The sequence below is a fragment of the Danio aesculapii genome, chromosome 7 (assembly GCF_903798145.1).
Source record: "Danio aesculapii chromosome 7, fDanAes4.1, whole genome shotgun sequence".
NCBI classification, from domain to species: Eukaryota; Metazoa; Chordata; class Actinopteri; order Cypriniformes; family Danionidae; genus Danio; species Danio aesculapii.
This window is the reverse complement of record NC_079441.1, coordinates 21152901-21168455: the sequence shown is the minus strand read 5'-3', so window position 1 is coordinate 21168455 and position 15555 is coordinate 21152901. Positions and strand designations below refer to the sequence as shown.

Here is a 15555-nt window from a genome sequence, read left to right as displayed (position 1 = left end):
TCAGAGATTTTGCTCCATATTGACATGATAGCATCATGCAGTTGCTGCAGATTTGTCGGCTGCACGTCCATGATACGAATCTCCGTATCGACCACATCCCAAAGGTGCTCTATTGGATTGGGTTCTGGTGACTGTGGAGGCCATTTGAGTACTGTGAACACATTCTCGTGTTCAAGAAACCAGTCTGAGATCATTCGCGATTTATGACATGGCGTGTTATCCTGCTGGAAGTAGCCATCAGAAGATGGGCACACTGTGGTCATAAAGGGATGGACATGGTCAGACACAATCCTCTGGTAGGTTGTGGCGTTGACACAATAAATCGAACCGCACACACGCACGCACGCACGCACGCACGCACGCACGCACGCACGCACGCACGCACGCACGCACGCACGCACGCACGCACACACACACATATATATATATATCAGCTCGAACCATTCTGGTCATTCTCCTCTTACCCCTGGCATCAACAAGTAATCTGTGCCCACAGAACTCCACTCACTGGATATTTTCTGACATTTCTCTGTAAACCCTAGAGATGGTTGTGCATAAAAATCCCAGTAGATCACCAGTTTCTCAAAATACTCAGACCAGCCCGTCTGGCACAAACAACCATGCCACGTTCAAAGTCACTTAAATCACCTTTCTTCCCCATTCTGATGCTAGGTTTAAACTGCAGCAGATCGTCTTGACCATGTCTTCATGCCTAAATGCTGCCATGGGATTGGCTGATTAGAAATTTGCATTAACGAACAATTGGACAGGTGTACCTAATAAAGTGGCCGGTGAGTGTATATGTTTTTATGTGTATGTTAAACAGCTTGTTGAGCATAAAAGACTTCATAGATGATTAAAAATAAATCTTACAGACCCCAAAAAGAAGTATACAGATACTATGTCAGCACCACACGAATAGTTATGTGGTTAATAGTTAAGCAAGTGGAGAGCTTTAATCCACACTGAAATTAAATAAGAAAGTGAAGCAGCTAAATTATAAATGCAGCCTGGTAAGCTGATTCTTTGATTAGAAATTAAGTGCATTTCATATATATATCATACACGAATAGGCTGAAGAGGCTTGACGGGAAACTTCAGTGCTCAAAACAGTCAAATAACTATGGGGAAATAAGGTTGAGGGGGCAGTGTGTACTTTGACCCATAAACCGTTATTTGAGTCTGCTTCATTTTAACTTGCTGGAAAAACATTAAAGAAGAAAGGCTGCTTGAAGTATGGGGGTTATGTCATAACCATAACGGAGAGATGTTCCATCCATGACCAAGTTTTTTCCACATAAATGCAGAAACGTAAAATAAAATCAATCATGTTTGTTCAATAGAGATCCAACTCTTACTGTTTTGATTAGCATTGTTTCTTTTGAGTTCTCCAGTTTAATTCACAGAATTTTTACGTATTAAGTTGTATACTGTAAACTCACCAACTTTTTTCATCACATCCATAACGCATGTTTATTTTTCTCATTTAAAATATTCAAAATGTTTACAGATCGATATTTTTCTGATCCCATAACTCTGTGGTTAGTTGTTTTGAAAAATATAAACAGATGTTTCAATATAATCTTAACAAATACTTTCTATGTGAATTTATGTTTTGAATTTTACTGCGAATAGGTCTGCCATAAGCAATTTTTGTTGTGTGAAATATTGTCACAGAAATTGTTGCGATAAGCGATATTATTGTCATTTTGATTAATGACTTTATGACTCTGATTATATAAAAGAATAATAATGCAAATAGCCATAACACTTTAAAATACTTTAAGATTTTTTTAAATTTATAATTTAATGTTATAAAGGTAAATGTGCTATTATATATACTATTAAATGTGCTGTTAGGTAAACGTCCAAATATAAACCACCAGTAAGGTACAACATAAATGTCATTATAAAATGGCTTTAACGTTATTTTTGAGTTTGTAAATGTATATTGCAACAGCAAAAATTATTGCGGTAATCTCCAAATATTGCTCGATAAGGCGATATATTGAATATTGTGACAGGCCTAACTGCAAATGCCATATCCATAACAATGGAATTGCTCTATAATGTTTATAAAGGCAACAGATACATTTACTATCGTTATGCTGTAAAAAATGTAGGGTTCCACACTACTGATTTGTGTAGGCACAACATGAAGAAATTAAGTTAACTTCTTAATTTTTACCAATTTATGGTGATTGAACAAAAAACAATTAATTCAATTCATCTTTATTGAATTAAGTTGTCCCAAATTGTGTCATTTCAAATTAGTTTGAACAAACAGCAAATGACATTTTTTGAGTGTGCAACTCATCATAAAATTGACTCTAAGTTTTATTTTAAATACAAATTAAAATCTAAATTAACCGTATGATTCAGGTCTGCGGTGATAAAAAGGTTGGGGACCACTGCAGTAGACCTAAACAGACCTGCTTTTGCAGCAGATCACCCAGAGTGTCAGGCAACTACGAATTCGCTGCTAGTGTGAATAAGGCATGAGGTTTTGGGTGTAATATACTTAACCACACAACCCCCCCACCCCCCACCCCTATTTTTGACAATCAGAAATGGGAGGAGGAGGTGTCTGTTATGTTGTAATATCTCTCCCTACACTCGCAATCTTTCTAAATGACAAGCCTATTATTTTATTACATCCAATCAGCTCACAGCAGAAAAACAAGCCACGCCCACTGTTTTCTCATTTAATATGCCATTTCTCTAGGAACTGTGTCAAAAACAAATGGCTGCAGCTTCCAGTTCTTGCAGACTTTATTGTTCAGATGACAACCCTGCGCCAAATCAGTCAAATCAGTTACAAGAAACGAAATTATGCAAGTGCTGCTGGTTTCTTTAAAAGTTAACTGTGCTGACACAATCACAATGAATACTGACTAACAGGCCATGTGACTAGTTTTGATAAGATTAATCGAGACTTCAGCTACTGCTAAAAATGCAGACGAGGGCTGTCGCAACATTTCCTGCCTGACACACGAGTGACTCATGTTATTATGACCGGCAAATCAAACACTGAGCTGACCCTGTTTGAGTTAGACCCTGCAAAATACTTTTATCGTCAATGTCACTGATCTCTCCCCTCATCCTCTGTGTGTTCTCTTTATCTGTCAGTGCACCGCTGAAAACACAGTGTACAATGTTGCCTCAGGCTCATACTAGCCGCTTTCATGAGCATTTTCCATTGTTTGTTCGGTCATTGGAAGAATAAACAGCCTCCATTATAAAATTCACTTGAATCACACCAACAAGCAGCATACAAGATGGAAATTTTGGCCAATATTGATAACAGATAATGGTTTATTTATTTTTTTGAGGCAGATAAAATATAAACAGGCTGATAAAAGCATATACAGTTGAAGTCTGTTTAACGAAAAGAAATTTTTTTCAGCACATTTCTAAACATAATAGTTTTAATAACTTCTCTAATAACTGATTTATTTTATCTTTGCCATGAAGACAGTAAATAATATTTGACAAGATATTTTTCAAGACACTTCTATACAGCTTAAAGTGATATTTAAAAGGCATAACTAGGTTAATTAGGTTAACTAGGCAGGCTAGGGTAATTAGGCAAGTTATTGAATTGTATAACAATGGTTTGTTCTGTAGACAGTCGAAAAAAATATAACTTAAAGGGGCTAATAATTTTGACCTTAAAATGGTGTTTAAAAAATTTTAAACTGCTTTTATTCTAGCCGAAATAAATCAAATAAGAGTTTCTTCAAAAGAAAAAATATTATCAGACATGCTGTGAAAATTTCCTTGCTCTGTTAAACATCATTTGGGAAATATTTAAAAAAGAGGGGAAAAAAAGAAAAATCAAAGGGGGGCTAATAATTCTGACTTCAACTGTATATAGTACAATTGTTTGGAGTTATTTTCTTCAATAGGAAGCAAGTTAAAGATAGTTACTAAATATAAAAATATGATCACCATTTACTCATCTTCCTCTTGTTTCAAACCAGTTTCTTTCTTCTATTGATCAAAAGGAAGACATAAAACAGTATTTTTTGTTCCTACAATAGATGTCAATGGTTGCTTTTTTTCCAACATTTATCTTGTTTTGTGTTCAGCAGTAAAAATAAATTCATAAATGCTTCATAAATGCATAAACGTGAGGAGGGAGTGGGTGAACTATCCCTTTAAATCAGTGTTTCTCAACCACATTCCTGGAGGACCACCAGCTCTGCACATTTCCATTGCTGCATCCCAATTAGCATACTATCCATCCTAAATAGTATTTGAAAATAAAATTTGTATGCCCCAAATCTTAGCATGTTGAAAAGAGTATGCCAAAGGTTCCCGGATGGTTTACTATTTTCGGTAAAAAGTGTAGAAATAATCTCTAATATTACTCAAGATACATTGCGTGTTGGACGCGAATTCAATTTGAACTACAAACGCGGATGAAAAGTGTAAATAAACTACAAACATGATGGACACGCAAAACCAACTGTCAAGCAGAGAGGCTTCGGTAGAGATGTTTGAATGACTGTTAATTATACTTATACCATTATATTTCATCTGCAACAACAATACTGAACTCTGTATAAAGACGTGTTTCAAATGTGTTTGGACATTAACGTCTGAATGCATATTATCTAAACACCTGAGGAGATTTCTCTGCATGAAAGACTCACTAATGGCAGATTAACCTGCTGCAGCTTCTTTAAGAAGGAGAATTTTCTTTAAATTAAATATGACAGAAATGTGGATGATGTGTGGATGATTGACAGGGCTCGTAACTAAGCAACACAATGATCTGTTAACGAGGAAGTAGTATGTCCCAAAGCTTGCATACTCTTCTGTTATACACTCAAAAGTATATACTTTTTCTTCACAAAAAGTACATTCTTTTAGGGTGTAGTAAAAGTATATGAGAACTGGGACTGGGATTCAGATCATCAGCTCATTAGCAGAGACTGAAAGACATGTGCTGCGTCCCAACTCGCATACTTATACAACACCCTAAAAGTATGTTCTTTTTTGTGAATTAAAAGTACACACTTTTGAGTGTGTAACAGAAGAATATGCAAGCTTTTGGGACATACTACTTCCTCGTTAACAGATCATTGTGTTGCTTAGTTATGAGGCCTGTCAATCATTCACACATCATCCACATTTCTGTCATATTTAATTCCCTACCTTATTGGAGAAGCAGCAGCAGCAGGTTAATCTCTCATTCACGAGTCTTTCATGCAGAGAAATCTCCTCAGGTGTTTGGATAATTCTGCATTCAGACGTTAATGTCCAAACACGTCTTTATATAAGTTCAGTATTGTTGTTGCAGATGAAATATAACACAGAAAACGAGATTAAAACATGTTCCAGTGAGCTAGATATTAATTAAACAGTCATATAAACATCTTTACAAAAGCTTCTCTACTTGACGGTTGGTCTCCCGCATCCATCATGTTTGTAGTTTGTTTGCACTTTTCACCCGCGTTTGTAGTACTAAATCGAAATCACGCCCTACGTGCAATGTATTGTGGGCAATATCAGCGGTTAGAGTATGGACGCTTCTACACTTCGAGTTTTACCAGAAATAGTAAACCATATGGGAACCTTTGGCATACTCCTTTCAACATACTACGATTTGGGACATACTAATTCTTTCAAATACTATTTAGGACAGATAGTATGCGGATTGGGACGCAGCAGTATGTTTGACTGACAAAGGAGATATCCAAAACACAGTGCTGGTGGTCCTCCAGGAACGTGGTTAAACACTGCTTTAAATATATACTGTTTTTAATTATAGAAAGTCATTTCTGTAAAAATAATTAGCAAGTTAAATAGTAAGGGTTAAATAGGTTCTGACTGATTTCAACATTTTAAAGATCTTTGTGAGTTGCGTTAAAAGTTCAAGAAACCCTTGAATACTTTTTTTTAGATTATAACAGAATTATGCGTGTTGAGCATCAATTAAGACAACATGAGCACCTGTTAGCTGTAATTGTTGTAAAAGCTGTAAAAGAACAGGCCACTGTTCTTCTTCCTCGTCATTTAAAAGGCTCAAAGCAGTATCATCTGCATACTTTACAATATATGTATTTTTAAATGAACTCATGCAAGAGTTTGTCCAAACAGACGCTTTTGTCCAAAGCAACTTACAATTGAGGAGGAATTTAGCGATTCAATAAGAAGAGGCAATACACACAAGAAGTGCTAAATATAATAACAATAATAATAATTTAGTTTTATATAGCGCCTTTAAACCTTAATTTTCAAAGCACTTTACACAAAAAAGATACAGGTATAAAAACAGTTTAGGGTAACAGTAAAATTTAATCATTCATAATAAAACATTCAAATATCTAGAAACATAAAACAAACCAAGGACACACCTCACTAATAGGTGCGTGTAGTGTGTTTTCAAGCATAATTTAAACAATCTAAAAGTAATAGAAAACTTTTGTATATTTACTCTATAAGCAAACATACAAAAGAACTGTTTGTGCTCAGAGAATTTAGTGCTAGAGTAAGGATTAAAGTATTTTTTTAAAAGAGAGAGTGTTTCTACATGTGGTTTGTCGAGCCCACTCACAAGCCTACACATGAAGCCTAGTTTCTCAGATTATAAGGTCACAGATAAACGGTTCAAGCTGATCTCTACAGCCTCATGATCATCAGACAATTTAAAGTAACCACTACAGAACCCTTTTTGGAAGAGTTGTTATTGTAGTTCATATTTGTCATGACAATTCTTGGAAAGATTTAGAATAAAATTAAAAATGTATAAGGAAGAGCTGAATATATATATTGGAAAAAACTGATATTGAGATATTTTAGTTATCTTCAATAAGTATTGCGATATGAACAGTTTCACAAGATGTTTTGAATAGCTCTATTTGACAGTTTTATTCAGAAATAATCACAAAAGCCAAAAAAGGATTTTCTTACTCTGCTTGGTCTCATTTCTAGTTGAAATATCTAAAAATTCTTCAGAACACGGTGAAGTGAACTTCCGAAGAAATAAGTCAAAATTAAGAATTTGTTTCTTAAAATCAGTAAAAAAAAAGTAAAATAATGTTGTTTACACTTTGAAATGTTGATCTTTTAACTAGAACATGACAAAAATTCTAAGTAAACATTTGCTTTAGCATAAATTGTATAAATTCTGTATAAATAATTGAATGAAATTAATCTAAACATCATAATTGTTTGTGCCCAAATGTTTTACACTCTCTTGAAATGCTCAGTCACGGGCCTTAAAAACACATTCCAATGATAAACTTTCACTCTATTATGGTTGAACTTTGCAGTGACTCGACAAACCACATGTGTTCTCTAACTCCTGGTCAACTATAATTCAGACTCAACATTGCATATCTTGCAATGTGACTATTGCGAAAACACACATTGCGATATCAATGCTTTAAAGGTGCCCTATAATGAAAATCTGTGTATACAAAGGCATAGTAGAATAATAAAAGATCAGTAAATGGAAATGCACTCTCAGAAATAAAGGTACGAGAGCTGTCACTGGGGCAGTACCTTTTTAAAAGGTACATATTTGTAGCTGAAGTGTCCATATTGGTACCTCAAAGGTACATTTTAGGTCAATTTGGGTACTGATATGTACCTTTGAGGCACCACTAAGAACTCTTTAGGTACAGATATGTACCTTTTGAAAAGGTACTGCCCCAGTGACAGCTCTCGTACCTTTATTTCTGAGAGTGCAGGCATACTATGAGCCTCAGAAGCCACTGTCTTTTTCCTTGTTTTCATGTAAATTTCACGAGTGTAAAACCCATGGTGGACAACGAGGACCAATCAGAAGACAAAACAAACTGTGACTAAACTCACGGGTCATGCCCTCCGCATTTACATGCACGTTTAATTTTGGTCGTTCCTCTGGACCTGACGAGCAGCCATGTCATTAAGCTCTGAGATCATTAATATGCATGCCTCATGCTGCATTTGATAAGCAACAACGTTTTCTAGTGAGACAACAGTGATCATTTTCCTCCCTTAGTTATTTTTAAGGATACATTTCACTTATTATGTATGTAGAACCTTGATTTTAAAAACGTGAGCCCCAAATTGTTTACTGTGTGCTGGGCAACGACAGCAAGAGGCACATTCAAACGGGCCTGAGGACACAAAATGCTATACGTTTATTCATCTGCACTCTGAAGAGGCGTAAGGTATGTTTGGTTACATTTTTTTGTTAATTTATAGTGTTTATTGTGAAATTTGATGCATATGTTTCAACAAACACGTGTACACTGCTGAATCATGTCAAATCACTCAGCTCAACTGTCATCTGTTCATGCAGTTTGATATTAAGTCTTTGCTGTGTTTTCTTTGACTATAGCTTCAAAATACAACGCCATACATCTCTGTCAGTCTCTTTTGTCAAGTTAAATTATAATTTAGCATTTATCCACAACAGATCAGGGGTGCGTTTACAAAAGACCATGGTTAGCCAACTAAGGTCGCAAGTTGTGTTGTTACGAACATAGTTTGTGAATTTTCACTGAAACAATGGATTTGGGAAACACCAAATCAATGAACTGTGTCGCAAACTTGTACGTTTTCAATTACAGCTCTAGAGTTGTAGTTAGAAGCATATTTCCTGGCTGTGTTTTATGTCCAGTTATCCCCCCTATGCACTATTTCTTTTGAACGTTTCAACATTTAAACTCAGAATGATTAAGAAAACACATGTAATTTAATTTTAAAGTATTTTTACTGTTCAGTTTTAGCGATCTTCATATTGACAATTATGTTCCCTTCGTAACACACTTTAAAACATTTATGCCATTTTGAACGCAGCCGTGGCTCAGGTGACCTATTATTTAAAAGCATAATTTACGTTACGTTTCCAAAGCTTGTGAAAACAAAAATATGTAGCATATGTTAATGCTTTTAATTTATATTAAGTTATTTATTAAGAAATGTATCTGTACTGTAGGCCTTTATGACATGGGCCTGTTGGTTAGAACATTTCTGCATTGGTTTGAATGTGTCAAATTGTAAAAGTAGACTTTAAAAAGATAATAATAATAAATTATTATTAATAATAATATCAAATTATTAATAATAATTATAAGGAGGACTTTTTTTCTTTTCTTAATCAATAGCCTACTGTAAAATTACAACCATTAGCCTAACGATTTATTTGATTTATATAATGAGATTATAATACACATTACTATGTGATTTTATGTTTTAGAATAGAATATGGAATATTCCCAATAATATTTGTAAAGGAAACATTGGCCCTATTTGTGACGTTCACATATTTCAATTATTATAAAAAACGAGTGCATGTTTTTATCAAACTAATGTTGTACGCTTTGTTTAGAGACTCAATTTGGACATTTTACGTTATAACTAATGTGGTTCAAACGATGAATCTGCAACAAAGAAACATCGGTTTTGGGAAACACTCGTCATTACATTGCTATATTCCTAAATGATAATACTATGATAGTTCAGCTGCGAGTTTTGTCGTTGTTTGGGAAATGCACCCCAAGTGAGCAAAATACATTAAAGTTACACTAACTGGGTTTAAATTTGTCATGCTGTGTGTGTTTGTCTTTAAGAGCGGCACGTTAGAGCAGTGCTCTTTAATTAATTAATATTCATGACACAAATCATATATGGTCAATCATGGGCCTTCTGATTCTATGGGTATTTTATGCAGTAATAAATTAACTTATAAAACCATTTCTAGAGATCTTTTAATTTACCGAAGCCATAAACCTCCTATAGAGATATCTGAGAACGATTTAACTTATTAAACCAATGCAGTATCTGGCACCTTTAACAATATATTGTGAAGCCCTAGTATATGGCAATGTTTATGTGTTGGTCTTGACGGAATAAATCTGCTACGCAGCTGCTGCTGCTTTGATTATTAGTGCAGGTCAACAATTGAGACTACTGCCAGGATATTCACAGACATGCTGTCTGAAAATATAACATACTAGTGCTGCAAATATACCTACATGAACCCCCGTAGCAGATCTATACACAGGAGGTTCAGAGGTGGTGAAGGCTGTCTGAAAATGTGCTGCAGATAGCTAAAGTAAACAACATTGAGATATTTAAATGTTAAGCAAGCTAGCTCATAACAATATAAACTAGGGCTGCACAATATAACAACTGAGTATCAATATTGCAATGTGTGAATCTGCAATAGTCACGTCGCAGGATTAGATTAATTATTAAATATTATAAGATAAAGATATTATTTTTAAATAAATTATACAATGATGACAATGTTATTTTATGTTTGATTGTTCAATTTTTGTACCCGAATACTACTAGAATCTCCAGAAAACCATAAAGCACTTAAGTTACCTTTTATCTTTGCTCTGTTGTATTTATACATGCTTGTAATTTATTGTAATTTATGCAAACATGCTGCACAGAAAAGTCTCGATCATCACAATCTATCTAAATGAATGAAATCTTTCCAAATAGTGCTATACAATTTATTTGGTTTAATTTTATTCTATCGCAATATATTTACACAACACAAAAACTAAATATTGCAATGTCAGATTTTTCCAATTTTGTGCAGCCCTAAAGTAGACATTTTAATGCATGTGAAACAGATCAGTATACCAATGCCAGAAAGGAAGTAATACTGAAACAAGGAATAAGGAACAGACAAGAGCCTGTTGGTGACATCACACACAGCATCATCTGTATCTGTGCAGACAGAGAACAGAGTGATCTGATCCAAACTAAGAGATACAGCTAGAAGTTTTACAAAACAATTGTGTGATACTGAGTCTAAAACAAACTAAATATCTTACAAAAAACCATGTGGTTTATGATAAAGGACAAAGAACAACAACTTCTGTCTAGGCCTGTCATGAAACCTATTTTTGTTCAAAATATATTGCGATAAATTATATTACTGTCACTTTAATGCCATTTTCTGCCACTCATTCATTATATAATGCCAGAATGACAAAATAATATCACCACAATGCAGGTACGCTCATCCAAAGAACACATAATATTTTACTCTTAAGAATATTTCCTTCAATTATCGTCATTTTAACAATTTAATAATTAGGCATTGGAATCAGAATGTAAAAACGGATTTCTTAAACAAATAATAATAAATGTTAACAAAAAAAAAAAAAGTAGGGGTGTTCGGATACGAGTTTTTTGGAGTCGACTCGGATTCTTGACTCCTAATTTTAGAGTCGGTGGAATCTACTCCGGAATTCACTCCATTTATATTCACTTAAAACAGCGCAAGGATTAAATATCCTGTATCATATCGTGCTTTACACAATGCTACTGTGTCAATTTCAGCTTTACATTGTGCAGTTCTCCTCTGGTTAGACAAAACCAGCAGTTTAAATCATCTGCAGTGAATATACAATAGTTATCAGCCTACACTTATTACCAGCATATTTTAATTGTCTAGTTTAGATAATTTAGAATAATTCATTACAATCTTGAAGACAGAAAGTTAAAACATTAATTGATTATCAAAATGTTTAATGAAAAGATGTGTAGCAGTTCATTAAAAAAAACAATTGAGCCTACAAACAACGTTTAAAAACAATCATTAAAAATAGTCTAAAATATATTCTTAATATAGATATTTGATACTTGAATACTAGACCTACTGAGTGAACGAAATAAACTGGAGTAGCGGGCGGTCACACAAGGCAAATCTGCAGTTGTTCATTTCTATATTTTTTTCAAAGGCAACAGACGCTCCAACCGTTCAATAAACAAAATAGCTAGATTTTCAATTTGATTTGATAACCAGTTAAATATTGTGATGAAATGTTTAACTTAATTCAAACCTAAAATAAAAAATAAAAGCAGCGTGACAGACTCGAAACATATCATAAATGTGATTTTTTAAGTGTCCTTTAAATAGCCTATTACTGTACTTTAAAATATCACTGGTTGGTTTTGTGCAATTTGTTTATTGATTCAATATGGTTATGCTAATGGGACCTCATTTGCCCGAATAAAAGGAGCGAGTCAGACCTGTTTTTGAACACAACCTTGGTTATATTTTATTTAAAAACCCTCTTTTAGAAACGACTTTCATTTGATATAATTTTATGTAGTTATCTATAAAATAAACAAGAAAAATCAATATTAGAGATGAAAATAAGTGCGTTTAGGGCCAAAAGAAAACCACAACCACACGTATTGTCAGATTTTGTGTCAATAAATAAATATTGGTTACTTTTGTCATTATGATTAGCGTTATATTTATTTAATTATTTGTGAAACTGGCATGGGTTAAATCAAAACTTTACTTGAGCATATAGCAGCAGCTAATAACATATCATAATTTAACCTGCAGTGCTAATGTAAGACGTCGATCCACTCCAAATTCACACAGATATACTATATTTTATTTACAACACAGCAAACTTGACATCGCAGGCAGATCATCTTTAAAACCAAAATGTAAATAGGTTTGCATTATAGAAATTTGAACTTCATCCCGCAGAACAATTTATAATAGCCTAGAATGCTATCATGAAATGTGCGCTACTAGGTCGTGAAATTCAAAAGCAAAAGCGTAAAATGTGTAAACACGTATTCAAAGCGGGCACCTCCGGTGTTCATCATGCTCGAGAATGAGCATATAACTGTAGCATGTAACTGATTCATTTAGGAGTGGTTTGAAAAAACAGACTCGACTCTCTGAGTCGATTTCTGTCCTGGAGTCAATTGCGGTACTAGGTCCATTGAGAGTCGAGGAATCAACTCTTTTGAAGTCGACTCCCCATCCCTAGCAAAAAGTAACTGCTACCCAGTCTATTTTCAGTTGTCAGATACCCACATGAAAATATACTATAGTAATTTTTAGTAAATACTACAGTGTTTTTTTTTAACAATACTGAAACTGACGCCTCCATCAGAGATGTTGCACAATCAGCTAAAATGTTGCTAGTATTGTTTTTTTATGTATGGGCGATATATACTGCAACCACCAAAAACAACTGGGGTCACGTCCATGTGTTGTGCGACAAGATATATTGATTATTGTGACAGTTCTACTTCTGTCATGTGTAAGTATGTGCTTTTTGTCCATACCTGTGTTGTAATCTCTGTCCAGAGGTGGGACGTCCTCGTTGTAGTCCACCGTAACATCAGAAATATCCACCAGCTCATCATCACTGTCTCCACTGTGATAATTGTCATAGCAAAACCCTCCGTTGTCCATCTGATACAGAAGAGAGACAGAAGCATTGACAGGCAGAAATGTTTGTATATTGCCATAATTTACTCTCCCTATACTCAAACATGTTTAAGCTTCTTTCTTCTGTTGAACACAAGAGAAGATACTCAGAAGAATGTTGGAAAGCAACCGTCATTGACTAGTTGCATAATCGCATAATATAGCTTCAAAGTCTCAGAGCAATTCTTCTTCTACTTGTTTGAATTATGGTTGGCAACACAACGTGGCATCTCTCTGAACACTGTAATGGGTAAACCATTACAGTGTTCAGAGAGATGCCATGTGTGTTGCCAACCATAATTCAAACAAGTAGAAGAAGAATTGCTCGGAGACATGGGTCATCAGTGTCGCATTTATAAATGTGCCGCAATAAAGGTTTTGTTTCCATTTCCCCGCGATGAGAGCACAGCTCGCGTGTGGACCCACGTGTGTGGTAAGTGTGTGATCAGTATGCTTTGTTTATGTTTATTCAGATGGCAAAGTTAGTTAGTATTATCAGAAGTACTCTTTCAGTTTTTAAAGACAGACCTTAGTAAAAATTATTTAGTTATTAAGTTTACAGTAATATGACTACAATACTATGAACTGTAAATCCTCCACTTCCACACAGCTCTCAGATCTGCTGTAAATGCTGCTCTCCGAATCACTGTCTATCTCTTCTGCGTCTGTGTTTGTGTTGCTGCTGTGAAAATCAGCTGTAGTGCATGTAATAAAACTCTCCTTTTCATGCAAACCCTTCCCTCTTTTTCCCCTCAACACTCCCACCTAAACCAACTGATAAATAAATAAATAAATAAATAAATAAATAAATAAATAAATAAATAAATAAATGAATAACTGGCTCATACGAGTCATTCGTTCAAAATCAGAATATACAACATCCATATGAATAAATTAGTTTTTTGCTTAAAATTTGTGATAAATTTTCTGAATCACTAAAAAGAATCGATTCAAAAAAGCCATTTGTTCCTAAATTGACTAATCAGGTCGGGTATAAGTTTCTGGTTCATAAGATTCTCTTATGAAGAATAACTATTGAGTTATTGTTAATAGTTAACACAGATAACTATGGTGTAACTGTACATTTATGGTTATACTTTAAGGAACCAGTTAATTGGAGTCGTTTGTCATCGGGTTCCTCTGGTCGACTCCAATTAACTGGTTCCTTAAAGTAAAACCATAAATATAGGTTCCTCTGGTCGACTCGAAAGAATCTTCCTGATTCATTAAAGAATCAGGTCATACGTGTGATTCTGAATGGGGTGTCGTGTTTCTGGATCACTAAAATGAACCGGTTCAAAAGAATCATTTGTTGGTGATGATCACTCGCTACACTGCAGAGTGAACAAAATATGTGAAATAAAGTGGTGCATGAAACTCTGCGAGACAATTTTGAAATTCACGAGTATTATTAAGAGAATCGAAAAGAAAACCGGTAAGCTCTAGTATTTTAAACAGACAAAGATCATCCGCACTGAGATGAGGCTTTGAAATATGATGATAGTGAAACTCAGTCACGGTTCCAACACTTACCACTTCCTTTCTCTTGCTCTGCAAGTATTTTACAAACCAACTGATGCAAGACGACACACACAATTCCATAAAAACACAAAGCTTGTGGACTCTAAAACTCTACGTTAAGCAAAACAATACTGACTATTTATTGACGTTTTAAAGTTTTAAGATATACGTTACCCTATCAGTTACTGTAGAGCCAGATCAATAAAATGTCTATGTTGTTGAGTTCTTCTGTTTGATCAGTCCAAGTAGCAAATAACATTGTTACCTTGAAAGTTTTAGCACATTTAACACAACTGTCATTTATCTTTCATGCGACTTTAAAAAACTATAATTCTTTTAACGTTATCCCAAATAAGATAATTGAACTAATAAAGTTTGATACACACCTCTCCGGGTCTTCACGCAGTTTTGGTGGTTTCACCCACCAGCACTGGACTCCTGGACGCCGAGTCTTGTGATCTGGATTTTAAAGCTCTTCTCGGTTAAGCAATGCGACGCCGACGTCTGTCAGTTCCGTCAACTGCTGCGTCACCGTTTTCCCGGTAAAGCATCTCTCGCCTCCGCAGACCTCACGTAGACGTCTGGCGTGGGATCAAATCTGAAGAGAAAGGCGGTCTCCCAGTGTACCGAGGCATCACTAAGGGGGTTCACTTCAAAAACTGATCCCTTCCTCAAAAAAAGTGAGTGGTGTTGAACTTGAGGAGTTTGGAGTTGAATAGCGCCATCTTAAGTTTTGGGGAATTACTGTAAGTGGTCCTCAAATGTGTGGCTGAAGCTGTGGGTGGTCATCATGACCCCACAATAGTAATATTGAAACTGTTGAACAT

At 34.9% G+C, this 15555-nt stretch overlaps 1 protein-coding gene across 1 annotated transcript in view; it reads right to left on the bottom strand.

The window, feature by feature from the left end:
• The window catches only part of clcn5b (chloride channel, voltage-sensitive 5b), a 54516-nt gene extending 39113 nt beyond the window's left edge, over nt 1–15403 (bottom strand). Inside the window, exons 1-2 of the mRNA XM_056461262.1 lie at nt 15115–15403; nt 13063–13192 (exon numbers count right to left, since the gene is read on the bottom strand). Coding sequence (XP_056317237.1) covers nt 13063–13192 — 130 coding nt within the window. The 5' untranslated portion in view covers nt 15115–15403. The remainder of the gene's footprint in view (nt 1–13062; nt 13193–15114) is intronic.
• Nucleotides 15404–15555: the final 152 nt, after the last annotated feature.